General features: G+C 44.3%; 1 protein-coding gene across 1 annotated transcript in view; it reads right to left on the reverse strand.

Moving 5' to 3' along the window:
* Positions 1 to 19343, reverse strand: part of piezo1 (piezo type mechanosensitive ion channel component 1 (Er blood group)) — a 324721-nt gene that overhangs the window by 259648 nt on the left and 45730 nt on the right. Inside the window, 1 exon segment of the mRNA XM_061837790.1 lies at positions 12530 to 12701. Within this exon segment, the coding sequence (XP_061693774.1) occupies positions 12530 to 12701 (172 nt within the window).

Raw genomic sequence — 19343 nt, forward strand, 5'->3', positions numbered from 1 at the left:
GACAGCGAGGGTACCTGTACGAGGATCCTCTTCGTGGACTTCAGCTCTGCGTTCAACACCATCATCCCTGAACTCATCTCCTCCAAACTTCTCCAGCTCGGCGTCTCACCTGCCATCTCGCGGTGGATCTACAACTTCCTGACACAACAGATGAGGCTGGGGGACACCACCTCATTGACACACACCATCAGCACCGGAGCACCCCAAGGTTGTGTCATCTCACCTCTGCTCTTCTCACTCTACACGAACAACTGCACCACATCTGAAGTTTGCAGATGACACCATAGTCATCGCCCTCATCAAAAACCGTGACAAGTCTGCATATCGTCAGTAAGTGGCGATACTGGAGCTTTGGTGTGGTCAACACAACCTGGCGTTGAACACTCTTGAGACTGTAGAGAGATTGTGGACTTCAGGAGGCAACCTTCACCAGAGCTGCCCCTGACGCTGTCCAACTGTCTTGTGGCAACAGTCTAGACCAACAATTTCTTGGGAATTACAGTCTCAAAGGACCTGAGGTAGGAGACGAACATCAACTCCATCCTCAAAAAAGCCCAGCAAATGATGTACTTCTTGCAGCTTCTGAGGAAGCACAGTCAGTCACGCGAGCTGCTGAGTCAGTTCTACACAGTGGTCATCCAATCAGTACTGTCTACCTCCATCACAGTCTGGTTTGGGGCCACCAGAAGAAAGGACAAACTCCGACTGCAACGGACAATCAAAACAGCCAAACAGATTATCAGCACCACTCTACCCACAATTGAGCACTTACACGCATCGCGAACTAGGTCCAGAGCAGGCAGGAGCTCTTCCAGGTCCTTGCGTCGGGAAAGTGCTACAGATCAGTGCAAGTCACAACGAGCAGGCATTCTAACAGTTTTTTCCCCTCTGGCAATCAAGTCATTCCATTCTTAACCAGCAGATTTTCCATTTTCTGTCTTGTGCCATTGTTGGGACACTCATATTCTGCTGTTGCAATCAATAACAGTATTAGTAATTTATTTTTGTATTTTTGTAGACTATTGCACAATTCGTCACTTAAAACTGCTCCCTTTGCACATCTGTCATTGCACTGGTCTATTACGGGAACCTCGAACGGGTAACGGGACTGTACAAACTTTACACAATGTGGGACGTGGACACACTTATCTTGTACCTGTTCTAAACAAAGAAGATTTTACATCTTGCAGGACTTTTACAAGGAATAGTTCCGCGAGAGGCTGGCTACTTGAAAAGTAGATCTTGGGGTAAAAAAAAAGTATGGGCACCCCTGTACTAATTGGATAGCAAAGACTTTTTATCCAGTGTATCTGATACCAAATGAAATGTCCCCTGAGGGTATCATGTACCAAGACAGGGAAAGTTCATATGTGGTTTTATTTATTTATATTTTTTTTAAAGAGAACCTACCAAGAATGTTGGATTTCTAGTCAAAACGAATTAATATTGGACACAATACAAAAATAGTGAGAGGAGTGTAAAAAATATTACTCCCTTGGATAACTTTTTGTCCATTTATTGTGTGTATAAAATGCAGCCCTATGGGGGCGAATGCAGCCCTATGGGGGCACAAACCAGTGCAATCTGTAGACCGGTCCCAACCTCGGATAAATGCAGAGAGTTGCGTCAGGAAGGGCATCCGGCGTAAAAACTGTGCCAAACAAATATGAGCGTTCATCTAAAGAATCCCATACCGGATCGGTCGTGGCCCGGGTTAAAACAACGCCCGCCCCCGGCACTGCTAACCTGCAGGGCGTCGGTGGAAATTCAGCTACTGTGGGTCGAAGACAAAGAAGAGGAGGAAACCGGATCCAGCGTCAGAAGAAAAAAAGGAATGCACAGAGCCTACAACTGAGTGTAGGGACTTTGAATGTTGGGACTATGACAGGAAAAGCTCAGGAGTTGGTTGACACGATGATTAGGAGAAAGATTGATATTCTGTGCATCCAAGAGAGCAGGTGGAAAGGTAGTAAGGCTAGAAGTTTGGGAGCGGGTTTAAATTATTCTAACACGGAGTAGATGGGAAGAGAAATTGAGTAGGGGTTATTTTAAAGGAAGAGCTAGCTAAGAATGTCTTGGAGGTGAAAAGAGTATCAGATCGAGTGATGAGACTAAAATTTGAAATTGAGGGTGTTATGTATAATGTGGTTAGCGGCTATGCCCCACAGGTAGGATGTGACCGAGAGTTGAAAGAGAAATTCTGGAAGGAACTAGATGAAGTAGTGCTGAGCATCCCAAATGCGAGAGTTGTGATTGGTGCAGATTGTAATGGACATATTGGGAAAGGAAACAGGGGCGATGAAGAAGTGATGGGTAAGTACGGCATCCAGGAAAGGAACTTTGAGGGACAGATGGTGGTGGACTTTGTAAAAAGGATGGACATGGCTGTAGTGAACACTTATGTCCAGAAGAGGGAGGAACATATATTGACCTAAAAGAGCGGAGGAAGAAGCACGCAGGTGGATTATATTTTGTGGAGACGGTGTAATCTGAAGGAGGTTACTGACTGTAAAGTAGTGGTAGGGGAGAGTGTAGCTCGACAGCATAGGATGGTGGTGTGTAGGAAGATAAAGAAGACAAAGGTAGAGCAGAATGGAAGGAAGAATGTTGTGCGTCCTTTCGGAAAGAGGTGAGACAGGCTCTCAATGGACAGCAGAAGCTCCCCGAAGACTGGACTACGACAGCCAAGGTAATCAGAGAGACAGGCAGGAGAGTACTTGGTGTGTCTTTTGGTAGGAAAGGGGAGAAGGAGAATTGGTGGTGGAACCCCAAAATACAGGGAGTCACACAAGGAAAGAGATTAGCGAAGAAGAAGTGGGACACTGAGAGGACTGAGGAGAGGCGAAAGGAGTACATCGAGATGCGACGTAGGACAAAGGTAGAGGTGGCAAAGGCTAAACAAGAGGAATATGAAGACATCTACACCAGGTTGGACACGAAAGAAGGAGAAAAGTATCTCTACTGGTTTGCCAGACAGAGGGATAGAGATGGGAAGGATGTGCAGCAGGTAAGGGTGATTAAGGATAGAGATGGAAATGTGTTGACTGGTGCCAGTAGTGTGCTAAATAGATGGAAAGAATACTTTGAGAAGTTGATGAATGAAGAAAATGAAAGAGAAGGAAGAGCTGAAGAGGCAAGTGTGAAGGACCAGGAAGTGGCAATGATTAATAAGGGGGAAGTCAGAAAGGCACTACAAAGGATGACAAATGGAACGGCAGTTGGTCCTGATGACATATGGGTAGAAGTATGGAAGCAATTTGGAGAGATGGCTGTGGTGTTTTTGACCAACTTATTCAATAGAATACTAGTGGGCGAAAAGATGCCTGAAGAATGGAGGAAAAGTGTTCTAGTTCCCGTTTTTAAGAACAAAGGCGTTGTTAAGAGCTGTGGGAATTATAGAGGAATAAAGTTGATGAGTCACACAATGAAGTTATGGGAAAGAGTAGTGGAGGTTAGACTCAGGACAGAAGTAAGCATCTGCGAGCAACAGTATGGTTTCATGCCTAGAAAGAGTACCGCAGATGCATTATTTGCCTTGAGGATGCTAGTGGAAAAGTACAGAGAAGGTCAGAAGGAGCTACATTGTGTCTTTGTAGAGCTAGAGAAAGCCTATGACAGAGTACCAAGAGAGGAACTGTGGTACTGCATGCGTAAGTCTGGTGTTGCAGAGAAGTATGTTAAAATAGTACAGGACATGTATGAGGGAAGGAGAACAGTGGTGAGGTGTGCCTTCGGTGTGACAGAAGAATTTAAGGTGGAGGTGGGACTGCATCAGGGATCAGCTCTGAGCCCCTTCCTGTTTACAGTGGTAATGGATAGGGTGACAGATGAGGTTAGACTGGAATCCCCTTGGACCATGATGTTCGCTGATGATATTGTGATATGCAGTGAAAGTCGGGAGCATGCTGAGGAACAATTAGAAAGATGGAGACATTCACTGGAAAGGAGAGGAATGAAGATTATCCAAAGTAAAACAGAATATATGTGCATGAATGAGAAAGGTGGAGGGAGAAGAGTGAGGCTACAGGAAGAAGAGATAGCGAGGGTGGAGGACTTCAAATATTTAGGGTCAACAATCCAGAGCAACGGTGAGTGTGGTAAGGAAGTGAAGAAACGGGTCCAAGCAGGTTGGAAGAGCTGGCGGAAGGTGTCTGGTGTGTTATGTGACAGAAGAGTCTCTGCTAGGATGAAGGTCAAAGTTTACAAAACAGTGGTGAGGCCGGCCATGATGTATGGATTAGAGACGGTGGCACTGAAGAAACAACAGGAAGCAGAACTCGAGGTAGCAGAAATGAAGATGTTGAGGTTCTCGCTCGGAGTGAGCAGGTTGGATAGGAATCGAAATGAGCTCATTAGAGGGACAGCCAAAGTTGGAAAAGCTAATTTACGCAAGGACATCTTATGAAACACTATTTGGAAATGTCTGCTTTTCAACAGATGGCGACGCTATTTAAAAAAAAAAAACGTCAGCCAGGTAAAGGTGAGGCACTGTTAAAAAATGTATGAAGGTTTTCTTCAGTTATTTTTTTTTGTAGTTGTTATACTGTACAGTACATTTCCAATAGTGTTGTGTATTGCGCAAATCAAAAGGTGGGTTGTCCACCAAACAGTCATTTTCAAGGCATAGAAAGTTTGATCAAATTTCAGAAGGGTCATAGACTCAGTCCACCTAAATTACTCAACCTAGACTTGCCCACGATGTGAGAACCAAAACAAGTTAAATCTGTAAATAAATAAAACAGCAAAAAAAATGATTGTCTATCCATGATGAAAATCTTTGTTTTTAATAGATGAAGGACTTCACTAAGGAAATTTGGTATATTACAACTTCTCTTGTTAGTATTTTCTTTAAAAGGATGTTTTGTAAATGCAAACACTTCATCTATATCGCAGTTACAATTAAGACTATAATAGTTTTAGGTGTTATGTTGTGAATTTATAGCAAACTCACTGGCTCCCCAATAACTCAAAAGTCAATTTCCTCTCCTGTTTCAGCCAGTTACTGGAAAAAAATAGCCTTGCTCAAACAAAACTCTTAACACTAATGTTCACTCCGTTGTTGCAAAAGTAGCCCAATTACCTTACATCCATGTTGTTGGAACATGGAAGTCAACAGCAGAAAAACATTGGGGTCGCTCACATTTGAAAACTTGGTAAGATGTTAAAAATGTGTTTCTCTGTAGCCACCTTAACCAATATAAGATTATAAGATTGAATCATGGAGCTAATCGTTCAAACACAAGCATTTTGGATGACTTCAGAGGCTTTATTTTCTGGCAAAGGCAAAGGTATAAAACCTCATTGGATTGGTCAATACTATTATTTTGGACGTATCTTATACACGGAAAGAGGAAGTTATCCAGACGGAAATCACTCGCAAGAGTATTTGAATTACGAGAGCCACTGCAAATATTTCTCTCAGAAAAGAAGTCGCCACTGACAGCACATTTCAGTGACAAGGAATGTGTCACAAAACTGGCTTACTTGTGTGACATATTCACCCCACTGAATGAATCCAATCTGTCCCCTTCGGGGAAAATGACAACGGTCTTCAAGATGGGAGATAAAGTAGCTGGATTTTTAAGCCAAACTGGACTTGCGGGGACGGCACATGAACCGAGGCATATTTGACATGTTTCAAACATTAGCGCAGATTTTGTGAGACTGAGCCTTCATTCTCCCAGCTGGTGCATGATCATCTGTTTTTGCTATTAAAAGAGATTTAACGCTACTTCTCAACCAAAAAGGACCCAAAAATTGCCAAAGGATGGATCCATGACCCATTTATCAACAAACCAGATGTATCCAGCATGTCTGTGCAACAAGAGATCGCAAATGATGGTGGCTTTAAAAGTCCTTTTGGGACAACAACTCTCATGATGTTCTGGATTAAAGTCATGGCAGAATACCCGGAGATTGCCACATAAGCACTGAAAACCCTATTGCTATTTCCGACATCCTATCTGTGTGAAGTGGGAGTGACAGCAACCAAAACAACGGAATAAACTGGACATAAGCAACACACTTCGGGTGTCATTGTCTCTCATTACCCGCAGATGGGACCATCTCGTTGCAGAGAAACAAGCTCAGGTTTTAGCGTGCTAGTGAGGTAAAATTTTCATGCACTTTAAAATAATTTTCTTGGCATATCTGTATTTTATTTTTTAGGCATGTTTCTTCTTTTTCTTTTGGGTTGTCCCGTTAGGGGTCGACACAGCGTGTCATCTTTTTCCATCTAAGCCTATCTCGTGCATCCTCCTCTCTAACACCCACTGTCCTCATGTCCTCCCTCACAATATCCATCAACCCTTTCTTTGGTCTTCCTCTCGTTGTTTTGCCTTGCAGCTCCATCCTCAGCACCCTTCTCCCAACATAGTCACTCTCTTTCCTCTGAACATGTCCAAACCATCAAAGTCTACTCTCTCCAACCTTGTCTCCAAAACATCCAACTTTGGCTGTCCCTCTAATGAGCTCATTTCTAATTATATACAACCTCTTCACACCAAGCGAGAACCTCAGTATCTTCATTTCTGCTACCTCAAGTTCTGCTTCCTGTTGTTTCTTCAAGGCCACCATCTCTAATCTGTACATCATGGCTAGCCTCACCACTGTTTTATAAATTTTGCCCTTCATCCTGGCAGATACTCTTTCGTCACATAGAACCCCAAACACCTTCAGCCAACTGTTCCAGCCCGCTTGGACCCGTTTCTTCACGTCCTTACCACACTCTCCATTGCTCTGTATTGTTGACCACAAGTATTTGAACCCGTCCACCTTCCCTATATCTTCTCCTTGGAGCTTCACTCTTCCTCCTCCACCCCTCTCATTCACGTTCATATATTCTGTTTTATTTTGGCTAATCTTCATTCCTCTCCTATCCAGTGCATACCTCCATCTTTCTAACTGTTCCTCCGCCTGTTCCCTGCTTTCACTGCAGATCACAATATCATCTGCGAACATCATGGTCCAAGGGGAGTCCAGTCTAACTGCAACTGTCAGCCTATCAATTACTACCGAAAACAGGAAGGGGCTCAGCGCAGAACCCTGATGCAGTCCCACCTCAACCTTAAATTCTTCTGACACACCAATGGCACATCTCACTGCTGTTCTCCTTCCCTCATACATGTCCTGTACTATTCTAACATATTTCTCCGCCACACGAGACTTGCGCATTGAGTACCACAGTTCCTCTCTTGGTACTCTGTCATAGGCTTTCTCAATATCTACAAAGACACAATGTCGATCCTTCTGACCTTCTCTGTACTTTTCCACGAGCATCCTCAAGGCAAATAGCGCATCTCTGGTACTCATTCTAGGCATGAAAACATACTGTTGCTCGCAGATACTTACTTCTGTCCTGTGTTTAGCCTCCACTACTCTTTCTCATAACTTCATTTTGTGGCTCATCATCTTTATTCCTCTATAGTTTCCATAGCTCTGAGCATCCCCTTTGTTCTTAAAAATGGGGACTAGTACACTTTACCTCCAGGCATCTTCTCGCCCACCTTCTTATTGGTACTCACTATCTTCGTTGTATATGATACGAAGGTTTTGCAGGATGTCTGGATACTAGCGTTTGATGTTTTCCTTCTCAGTAAATATAGATAATGTAAAGTAAATAATCGCGGTATCAACGAGGCTAACTTAGGCTGAGCTGCTTCGACGCGAACGATACTTCTCCAATGTTGGTACTAAGTTGCACAGATGGTGGTTTAGTCCACTGATGTTGTCGCTAGGAGTGTCGCATGTCGAGTATTCACAACATTCGGTCCAAAATCAACAGGATTTATTGAATTACGATCGGGCTGGTCAGAGCCTTCAGTTTAAGCTGCTACCAGCTTGAAGACCGGAAGCATATTTTTTTGAGGCATGTTTAAACGTTATCATAGCGACTAGTCAGAGAGTGTTTGGGCTGTAGTCCCCCAAAAGAGGAGATTTTTCAAACTGACAAATTTATTTCAGCTGTTGAAAAACAACTCATTCTTCTTTCTTCTTCTTTTCCTTTCGGCTTGTCCCGTTAGGGGTCGCCACAGCGTGTCATCTTTGCCCATCTTAGCCTATCTCCTGCATCTTCCTCTCTAACCCCAACTGCCCTCATGTCTTCCCTCACCACATCCATAAACCTTCTCTTTGGTCTTCCTCTCGCTCTTTTGCCTGGGAGCTCCATCCTCAGCATCCTTCTACCAATATACTCACTCTCTCGCCTCTTAACATGTCCAAACCATCGAAGTCTGCTCTCCTCGAATCTTGTCTCCAAAACATCCAGCTTTGGCTGTCCCTCTAATGAGCTCATTTCTATCCTATCCAACAACCTGGTCACTCCGAGCGAGAACCTCAACATCTTCATTTCTGCCACCTCCAGTTCAGCTTCCTGTTGTTTCTTCAGTGCCACTGTCTCTAATCCGTACATCATGGCCGGCCTCACCACTGTTTTGTAAACTTTGCCCTTCATCCTAGCAGACACTCTTCTGTCACATAACACACCAGACACCTTTCGCCAGCTGTTCCAACCTGCTTGGACCCGTTCTCTTCACTTCCTGACCACACTCTCCATTGCTCTGTATTGTGACCCCAAGTATTTGAAGTCGTCGACCCTCGCTATCTCTTCTCCCTGTAGCCTCACTCTTCCCCCTCCACTTTTCTCATTCACGCACATATATTCTGTTTTACTTCGGCTAATCTTCATTCCTCTCCTTTCCAGTGCATGTCTCCATCTTTCCAATTGTTCCTCTGCGTGCTCCCTGCTTTCACTGCATATGACAATATCATCTGCGAACATCATGGTCCAAGGGGATTCCAGTCTAACCTCATCTGTCAGCCTATCCATTACCACTGCAAACAGGAAGGGGCTCAGAGCTGATCCCTGATGCAGGTCCCACCTCCACCTTAAATTCCTCTGTCACACCTAAGGCACACCTCACCATTGTTCTGCTGCCATCATACATGTCCTGTACTATTTTAACATACTTCTCTGCCACACCAGACTTACGCATGCAGTACCACAGTTCCTCTCTTGGTACTCTGTCATAGGCTTTCTCTAGATCCACAAAGACACAATGTAGCTCCTGCTGACCTTCTCTGTACTTTTCCACGAGCATCCTCAAGGCAAATAATGCATCTGTGGTACTCTTTCTAGGCATGAAACCATACTGTTGCTCGCAGATACTTACTTCTGTCCTGAGTCTAGCCTCCACTACTCTTCCCATAACTCTTCTTGTGTGGCTCATCAACTTTATTCCTCTATAGTTCCCACAGCTCTGAACATCCCCTTTGTTCTTAAAAATGGGAACTAGAACCTTTTTCCTCCATTCTTCAGGCATCTTTTCGCCCGCTAGTATTCTGTTGAATAAGTTGGTCAAAAACTCCACAGCCATCTCTCCAAATTGCTTCCATACCTCTACCGGTATGTCATCAGGACCAACTGCCTTTCCAGTTTTCATCCTTTGTAGTGCCTTTCTGACTTCCCCCTTAGTAATCATTTCCACTTCCTGGTCCTTCACTCTTGCCTCTTCAACTCTTCCTTCTCTCTCATTTTCTTCATTCATCAACTTCTCAAAGTATTCTTTCCATCTATTTAGTACACTACCGGCACCAGTCAACACATTTCCATCTCTATCCTTAATCACCCTGACCTGCCTGCACATCCTTCCATCTCTATCCCTCTGCCTGGCCAACCTGTAGAGATCCTTTTCTCCTTCTTTCGTGTCCAACCTGGTGTACATGTCTTCATATGCCTCTTGTTTAGCCTTTGCCACCTCTACCTTTGCCTACGTCGCATCTCGATGTACTCCTTTCGCCTCTCCTCAGTCCTCTCAGTATCCCACTTCTTCTTCGCTACTCTCTTTCCTTGTATGACTCCCTGTATTTTGGGGTTCCACCACCAAGTCTCCTTCTCCCCTTTCCTACCAGATGACACACCAAGTACTCTCCTGCCTGTCTCTCTGATCACCTTGGCTGTCGTCGTCCAGTCTTCCGGGAGCTTCGGTTGTCCATCGAGAGCCTGTCTCACCTCTTTCCGGAAGGCTGCACAACATTCTTTCTTCCTTTTTCAGCTCCACCACATGGTTCTCTGCTCTACCTTTGTCTTCTTAATCTTCCTACCCACCACCAGAATCATCCTACATACTACCATCCTATGCTGTCGAGCTACACTCTCCCCTACCACTACTTTACAGTCAGTAACCTCCTTCAGATTACATCGTCTGCACAAAATATAATCTACCTGCGTGGTTCTACCTCCGCTCTTGTAGGTCACTATATGTTCCTCCCTCTTCTGGAAATAAGTGTTCACTACAGCCATCTCCATCCTTTTTGCAAAGTCCACCACCATCTGCCCTTCAAAGTTCCTTTCCTGGATGCCGTACTTACCCATCACTTCTTCTCATCGCCCCTGTTTCCTTTACCAATATGTCCATTACAAAATCTGCACCAATCACAACTCTCTCGCTGTCTGGGATGCTCAGAACTACTTCATCTAGTTCCTTCCAGAATTTCTCTTTCAACTCTGGTCACATCCTACCTGTGGTGCATAGCCGCTAACCACATTATACATAACACCCTCAATTTCAAATTTTAGTCTCATCACTCGATCTGATACTCTTTTCACCTCCAAGACATTCTTAGCCAGCTCTTCCTTTAAAATAACCCCTACTCCATTTCTCTTCCCATCTACTCCGTGGTAGAATAATTTAAACCCTGCTCCCAAACTTCTAGCCTTACTACCTTTCCACCTGCTCTCTTGGATGCACAGAATATCAACCTTTCTCCTAATCATCATGTCAACCAACTCCTGAGCTTTTCCTGTCATAGTCCCAACATTCAAAGTCCCTACACTCAGTTGTAGGCTCTGTGCATTCCTTTTTTTCTTCTTCTGACGCTGGATCCGGTTTCCTCCTCTCTTTGTCTTCGACCCACAGTAGCTGAATTTCCACCGACGCCCTGCAGGTTAGCAGTGCCGGGGGCGGGCGTTGTTAACCCGGGCCACGACCGATCCGGTATGGGATTCTTTAGATGAACGCTCATATTTGTTTGGCACAGTTTTTACGCCGGATGCCCTTCCTGACGCAACCCTCTGCATTTATCCGGGCTTGGGACCGGCCTACAGATTGCACTGGTTTGTGCCCCCATAGGGCTGCATTGTTGAAAAATAACTTTTAAAATTTTAATAATTTTAAAACATGTAACTGTTTTGTAGGTATTTTTAGAAATGTGGAATTGCTGGTTCTTGTTATTTATTTAGTTTTCCACATGTATTTTTAATTTTATTTCATTATTATTTTATTATTATTATTATTTTATTATTCATGTTTACTATATTCAGCTTATGGCCATGCTACCCTGAGAATGCCTGATCTCATCAGATCTCGGAAGGTCAGCGGGTTTGGCCCTGGTTAGTATTTGGATGGGAAACCGCCTGGGAATGGATAGGTTTCCAATTACGCCATCTTGTGTGTCATTGAGGTCAAAGAACACAGGTTATTGGTGAAGCATAAAGTTTTTTTCTAGCGTTAATCTATTCGATTGGTTTAAGGGTGGTGGTGACACACAAAATGGTGTAATTGGAAACCTATCAATACCAGGTGCTGTAAGCTTCTCTCCGCGGCTCAATGCAGGGTTGCGTAGGAAGGGCATCCGACGTAAAACTCTGCCAAACAAATATGCGTTCATCTAAGATGACACGCTGTGGTGACCCCTAACAGGACAAGCCGAAAGGAAACGAAGATGTTTACTATATTCGATTTTCAATACAAACGATATTCAATACAAACAATATATGTATATATTGTTTTCTGTGAATTGTTTTCTCCTTGCTAGTGGAGATGTGGCAGAAAATAATTGAGAAGCACTGTGTTAATAACAGGCGGCACGTTGGGACAGCTGTAAAGCATTGGCCTCACAGTTCTGAGGACCCGGGTTCCATCCCGGCCTTCCCTGTGTGGAGTCTGGATGTTCTCCACGTACCTGCGTGGGCTTTCTCTGGGCAAGCCAGTTTTCTCCCACATTCAAAAAACATGCAACATGAATTGGACACTCTAAATTGCCCCTAGTTGTGATTGTGAGTGCGACTGTTGTCTGTCTCCATGTGCCCTGGGATTGGCTGGCAACCAGTTCAGGGTGTACTCTGCCTCCTCCCCAATGACAACTAGGATAGGCTCCAGCACTCTTCGTGACCCTTGTAAGGAAAAGCAGCTGAGAAAATGGATGGACGGATGGATGGATTTGTTAGTCACACCCCAGTGGAGGTAAACTACTTGTGAAGCCTGAGCTGCCTTGCGGCAATCTGATGGAAGCGTGGCTGCCATTCTATGCCTATGCCAACCAATACCAAACACCCAACCACATTCTTTCATCAGCATTGTGGGTAAAGTGTCTTACCCCGGGACATGTATATGGCACATTATTATTATATTATATAATTTTATTATACTCAAAGTTGAAATTGAAAACTTTTAATCCATTCAAATCGATCAAATACTCTATTTTTCATTTAAAATTACAGCCAGGAAGAGAAGGCAAGGCAAACAAATACCTGGTAAAGTGTTCCACGACATCCTGTCTTCAGAACCATTGCTGAGATAATGTAGAGTAGGAAGAGTATTCCTGGGTTGATATAAACTGGCCAGTCATATTCAGCATTAAAGTTGAAGTCAAATGGTGTAGAGCAGTTTCCAGGTTTGATAATGTCCTTCAGACCGAAGAGCCTTGATATGAACAGACAAAGAAATTTTTTTTTTTATCAGAATAGTGATTATTACTGATCCTATATTGACAAGCATAGTTTGTGATACCAAAAAAATATGCATTGCATTCAGAATGAGACACAATTTGCTAAGAACAATAATAATATCCATCCATCAATTTTCTTAGCCGCTTTTCCTCACGAGGGTCGCCGGAGTGCTGGAGCCGATCCCAGCTGTCATTGGGCAGGTGGAAAGGTACACCCTGAACTGTTTGCCAGTCAATTGCAGGGCACATGGAGACAGACAACAATTGCACTCACAATCACACCTAGGGGCAATTTAGAGTCTCCAATTAATGCGCCAGGATTTGAACCGCGGTCCTCAGAACTGTGAGGCCAGTTGCTCCACCGTGCCACCATAATAATGATAACGGGTTAGGGTTAGGGTAACCCATTTCATTAAAATATATTAAATAATGAGGGGAATGGTAACCAGTTAAGGGTATACCCTGCCCGATGACAGCTGAGACAGGCTCCAGCACTCCTTCGACCCTTGTGAGGATCAGCAGCTAAGAAAGTGGATGGATGGATGGATGGATGGATGGATGGATGGATGGATGGATGGATGGATGGATGGATGGATGGATGGATGGATGGATGGATGGATGGAAGATAGAGTGGATGTGCCCTGCGACTGACTTCACCATTGTTACAGATTGACTTTAGCTTAAAATCCCTGAGGAATTCTCAAAACAAATACGTTTTTCTTCAGCATCAACAAGCAAAAGTGCAAGTGATAATCAGAGTCCACAAACACAAGTCACCTAGGTGTGACTTCAGAGGTACAAAAAAAAAAAGAAAACACCAGAAGGAGGCATTCCGGCATGCCCAGCAAAATCGATTAAAGTTCAGGTATTTTTAATCACCCATCCATCCATTATCTGGAGTCTATCCCAGCTGTCAATGGGCAGGAGTCAGGGTACACCCTGAACTGGTTGCCAGCCAATCGCAGGGCACGGAGAGACAAACAACAGTCACACTCACAATCACACCGAGGGGCAATTTAGAGTGTCCAATTAATGCATGTTTTTGGGATGTGTGAGGAAACCGTAGTGCCTAGAGGAAACCCACGCAGGCATAGGGAGAACGTGGTAACTCCATACAGGAAAGGTCGGGATTGAACCTGGGTCCTCAGAACTGTGAGGCCAACGCTTTACAGCTGCCCCACCATCCCACCATTTTTAATCATAAATACTTGTATTTTTTTGGTAAAAACATTGATTAAAATGTGAATTTTATGGTACAGTTGAACATATATTTTCATGTAGATGAGATAACATGCTGAATAATTGATGTTGTGTACATTTTAACTCATTAACTATATGAAATACACCTTTCTAAATAAAAAAAAAAAGACATCTATCGACAGAATCCATCGGACAACAACCTCTCCATCATGGGCTCGCCCAAACAACTTTCTTGAGACATCAGGGACAACCTTGCAGACCGGCACAAGTCTAGAATTGGGAACATGACTATATGTAAGAGGCTGGGTGAGAAGGAGACAACTGTTGGTGCAATAATTAGAAAATTGAATAATAATATTTTTTTTTAAATGATGTCTCTCCGTCTTCAGCTCCCCAAAAAATTTCAACTGGTGGGATCTCATTGATCATAAGAAAGATTAGGCATCAGCCTTGAACTACATGAGAGGAGGAAAAAACAAGACAGCTGGAACCACAGCCAACAAGAATAACACTTGTAACACGCTAGACCACTAGAGATTAATCCTGCTGGCATCAAGAATGTACATCCACAAGTTTGTCCAGAGCTTGTGAATGAACACCTGAATTAATCATCGAATGATTCGAAAAATGTGAAATGGTCACATGAGACAAAAATTAAGCTCATTGTAATCATTTTGACTTGCTATTACCTTACCATTATTATTGCTTGACTATTACCCCAAGAACACCATCCCCACCATTAAGCATGGTGGTGGAAGCATTATGGTTTGCGGCTGTTTTTCTGCAAAGTGGAGAGGTCAACTTTTCTGCATTAAGGAAAATATGAAAATTCCTACATGCAAACAACAACAAAAAATAGCCAACAAGGGGTTATCCACCAAGTAAATAGGCCTGCTTTGATAGTTGAATAAAATACTAATTTCCCTCAATGAATTGCAAAATTATTTTACATCTTGTTTTATGTGATATACAATGGAACCTTGTGTTGCAAATTTGGTTTATGACCCTGTTTGTATTCCAAAACCTTCTTTAACCAAGATATTTTTCCCATTGAAATGAACAGAAATCCAATAAATCCATTCCAGCCCCCAAAATAGATTCTACTTGTGTTTTTTTTTTCATCTGTCAAAAAATAAACATACAGTAGTACAATATAGAAATAAATAATCTCCTTGAGTGCCACCTTATTGTGACGGACGAGTTTGTATGACCCATTGAGCCAAGGAGCTAAGTTGTCTGGGGCTTCACACCCCTGGCAGGTTCTTCCATGGCAAACCAGCTGAGGAACCAGACACAAAACACGTCTTTAAGAACCCACCATCCATCCATCCATCCATCCATCCATCCATCCATCCATCCATCCATCCATACATCCATTATCTACCGTTTTTCGTCGCAGGGGAAGTCGCTTTAGTAGGGATACCCAGACTTCCCATTCCCCAGCCACTTCTTCCAACTCTTCAAGAGGGATCCCAAGGCAATCTCAAGACAGCCAAGAGACGTAGTCTCTCCAGCGTGTCTTGGGTCGTCCTCTGGGTCTCTTTCCGTTAGGATATGCCCGAAACACCTCACAAGGGAGGTGTCCAGGAGGTATCCGAATCAGATGCCCCAGCCACCTCATCTGGCTTCTCTCAATGCGGAGGAGCAGCAGCTTGACACTGAGCCCCTCCCAGATGACTGAGCTTCTCACCCTATCTCTAAGGGAGAGCCCAGACATCCTGCGAAGGAAACTCATTTCGGCCGCTTGTATCCGGGATCTTGTTCTTTCGATCATGACCCACAGCTCATACCCATAGGTAAGGGTAGGAACATGGATTGACTGGTAAATTGAGAGCTTCGCCTTTCGATTTAGCTCCCTCTTTACCACAATGGACCGATACAAAGTTCGCATCACTGCAGACGTTGCACCAATCCGTCTGTCAATCTCCCGCTCCATTCTTCCCTTACTCGTGAACAAGACCCCAAGATACAATACTTGAATTCCTGCACTTGGGGCAGGATCTGAAGATTGCACGCCACCCTTTTCCGATTAAGGACCATCGTCTTGGATTTGAAGGTGCTGATTCTCATCCCAGCCGCTTCACACTTGGCTGTGAATAGCTGCAGTTAGAGCTGGAGATCATTGCTTGATGAAGCCAACAGAACCACATCATCTGCAAAGAGCAGAATGCGATGCTGAGACCACCAAACCGGACACCTTCTACGCCTCGGCTGTGGCAAGAAATTCTGTCCATCAAAATTATGAACAAAATCAGTGACAAATGGCAGCCTTGGCGGAGTCCACCTCTCACCGGAAAGGAGTCCGAATTATTGCCGGCAACGCAGACCAAACTCTGACAGCGGTCGTATAGGGACCGAAGAGCTCGTATCAGGGATTCGGTATGCCGTTATCCCGAAGAACCCACAGGACTCCCCGAGGGGCACGATGGAACGCCTTCTCCAAGTCCACAAAACACATGTAGACTAGTTGTGCGAACCCCCATGCACCCTGAGGATCCTGCCGTGGGTGTAGAGTTGGTCCACTGTTCCACGGCCAGGACGGAAACCACATTGCTCCTCCTGAATCCGAGATTCGACTTCCCGATGGAACCTCCTCTACAGTACCCCAGAGTAGCTCTTACCAGGGAGGCTGAGGAGTGCGATCCCACTATAGTTGGAACACACCCTCTGATCACCCTTCTTGAAAAGGGGGACCACCACCCCAGTCTGCCAATCCAGAGGCACTGAGGCACCGATGTCCATGCGATGTTGCAGAGGTGTGTCAACCAGCACAGCATTTAGGACCTCTGGGCAAAAGTCATCTACCCCCAGGGCCCTTCCATCAATGAGCTTTTTAACCACCTCAGTAACCTCTACGCCAGAATTAGAAGAGCCCACCTCAGAACACCCAGACTCAGCTTCCCCGTGGGAAGGCTTGTTGGTGGAACTGAGGAGGTCTTCACAGTATTCTCCCCACCGACTCACAACATCCCGAGTTTAGGTCAGCAGCGCCCCCGTCCCCACTATACACAGTGTTGACAGTGCAGAAACACTGAACCATCAACATTTGGGGGGGGGGGTGTTAACCTCGAGTGGGGGTGTTGTAAGTTGGTGGATCTAATACTTTGAACATCTTCTTAATTCCGTTGATACCCCTTGCCATGGGAAAGCAGGATCTGGAGTCTTTGAGACGGGCTCTTGTATCTCTGGGGTTGAGGTCACTGAGGTGGTTAAAAATCTCGATGGAAGGGCCCTGGTTGACATCCCTCTGCAACATCGCATGGACATCGGGGACAGTGCCTCTGGATTGTCAAACTGGGGTGGTGGGCCCCCTTTTTCAGAAGGGGGACTGGAGGGTGTGTTCCAACTACAGGGGGATCACACTCCTCAGTCTCCCTGGTAAGGGGTGGTGGAGAGGAGGGTTGATTATGAAATCAAATCTCAAATTCAGAGGGAGCAATGCAGTTTTCATTGTGGCCGTGGAACAATGGACCAACTCTTCACCCTCGACAGGGTCCTCAGCGGTGCATGGGAGTTTGCCCAATCAGTCTTCATATACTTTATGGACTTAGAGAAGATGTTTGATTGTGTCCCTCATTAAATCTTGTGGATGGTGCTTTGGGGTTATGTGGTATAGAATCTCTGATACGGGCTGTTCGGTCCCTGAACGACCGGAGTCAGAGTTTGCCAAATTGCAGGCTGTAAGTCAGACTTGTTTTTGGTAAGGGTTGGAGACTGCCAACACTGACTTTTGCCACTATTTTTGTTTACAATATTTATGGAGAGAATTTGGAGACATAGCTAAGGCATAGAGAGTTTCCAGTTTGGTGCCTTCAGTTTTTCTTCTCTGGTTTTTGAAGATGATGTGGTTCTGTTTGCTTCATCCAGCCATGATTGCCAACTCTCACATGAGTGGTTCGCATCTGAGTATGAAGCAGCTGAGATGAGAATCAGAACCTATACATCTTAAACCATTATTCTTACTCAGAAAATGGTGGACTGCCCTCTCCAAGTCAAGGATGAGATACGTCTACAAAGTGGAGGAGTTCAAATATCTTCGGGTCTGATTGATGAGTGGGGGAAGAATGGAACAGGAGATCGACAGGCCGATCGGTGCAGCGTCTACATTGATGTAGATTTAGTAGCAGTCTGTTGTGGTGAAGGAGCTGAGCCGAAAGGCGAAGCTCTCTACCAACTGATCTACATTCCTACCCTCACTGATGGCCACAAACTCTCATCATGACTGAAAAAACAAGATCGTGGACACAAGCAGCCAAAATGAGTTTCCTCCGCAGGATATCCAGGCTCTCACTTAGAGATAGGGTGAGATCCTGGGTCATCCGGGATAGGGGCTCAGAGTATACTCGCTGCTACTTCGCATTGAGAGGAGCTATCTCAGGCATCTGTTTTGGGTCTCCAGGATGTGTCTCTGGTGAGGTATACCGAAGATGTATGCCAGGGATGACCTAGGATTTGTCCGAGAGACCTTCCCTGGGAATGCGGCGGGATCCCTTCGTAAAAATTGGCGGTAATGGCTGTGAAGAAGTAAGTCTGGGCTTCCCTGCTAAAGTTACTGCCCCGTCTTTAAACTGTCATTGAAAACAAAGGCTTTGGTACAAAATATTAAATTAATAACAGTTAACATGTTTAATACTTTTCCCCTGTCCTTTCACATTTTTACATGTTTAATTTCTGATATTTGTTCTACTTTCTTAGTCTTTGTCTATTACTCAGGTTGCTCTCAACATCAGGTGAAATGTTCATGTCAAGAGTACCTTATCACCACTGCACAGAAGCACTCGCAGAAGCACTTTTTTTCTTACTGCTTGCTGACTGACTTTTTGATTGTTGTTTAATGACTAGAACAGTTCAACTGTCGATTATTGTGTCATCTTCTATACCCGTCTGTAGTTTCTTTTTAGAGTTCCACTTTTCCAACACAAATATAATTAGAAGTAAGTGGACAGCAAAGAGTCAAAAATAAGTATTAGTTTGCTTAGTTACAGCCAAAGGAAACTGCTGGGATGTACTCACCATTGCTATATTGTCTGCATGTTTATAATCTGCGCCACAAATTTCTTGACTTGAGATAAAATATGTATACATGACATTCTAGTCAATGTTTACGGCACCTGGGGGAAGGCTAGTTAGCTTTCGCTGTAAACACAAAAGTAGCTTGACTTCTAAACTACTGAAAAGCTATTTGATGTTGAAACAGTGATGGTACAGAAAAATGTAGTTAACTGGCAGTGTCACTAGTATCCATCGCTGCTGATATTGGGAGTAAGCATACCGTTACCTGAGCTCATGCGGCTGTTTTTATGAGATAAAAAGCAGTCCGGAGGAGTATCACCTCTTGTCTTTAAGAAATCCTGGTGGATTTTGTACCGATAGTCTCTCTGTTAGTAGTGTACAATATACAGTAGGTGATGAATTAA

Source organism: Syngnathoides biaculeatus, chromosome 12 (genome assembly GCF_019802595.1).
Source record: "Syngnathoides biaculeatus isolate LvHL_M chromosome 12, ASM1980259v1, whole genome shotgun sequence".
Lineage (NCBI taxonomy): Eukaryota > Metazoa > Chordata > Actinopteri > Syngnathiformes > Syngnathidae > Syngnathoides > Syngnathoides biaculeatus.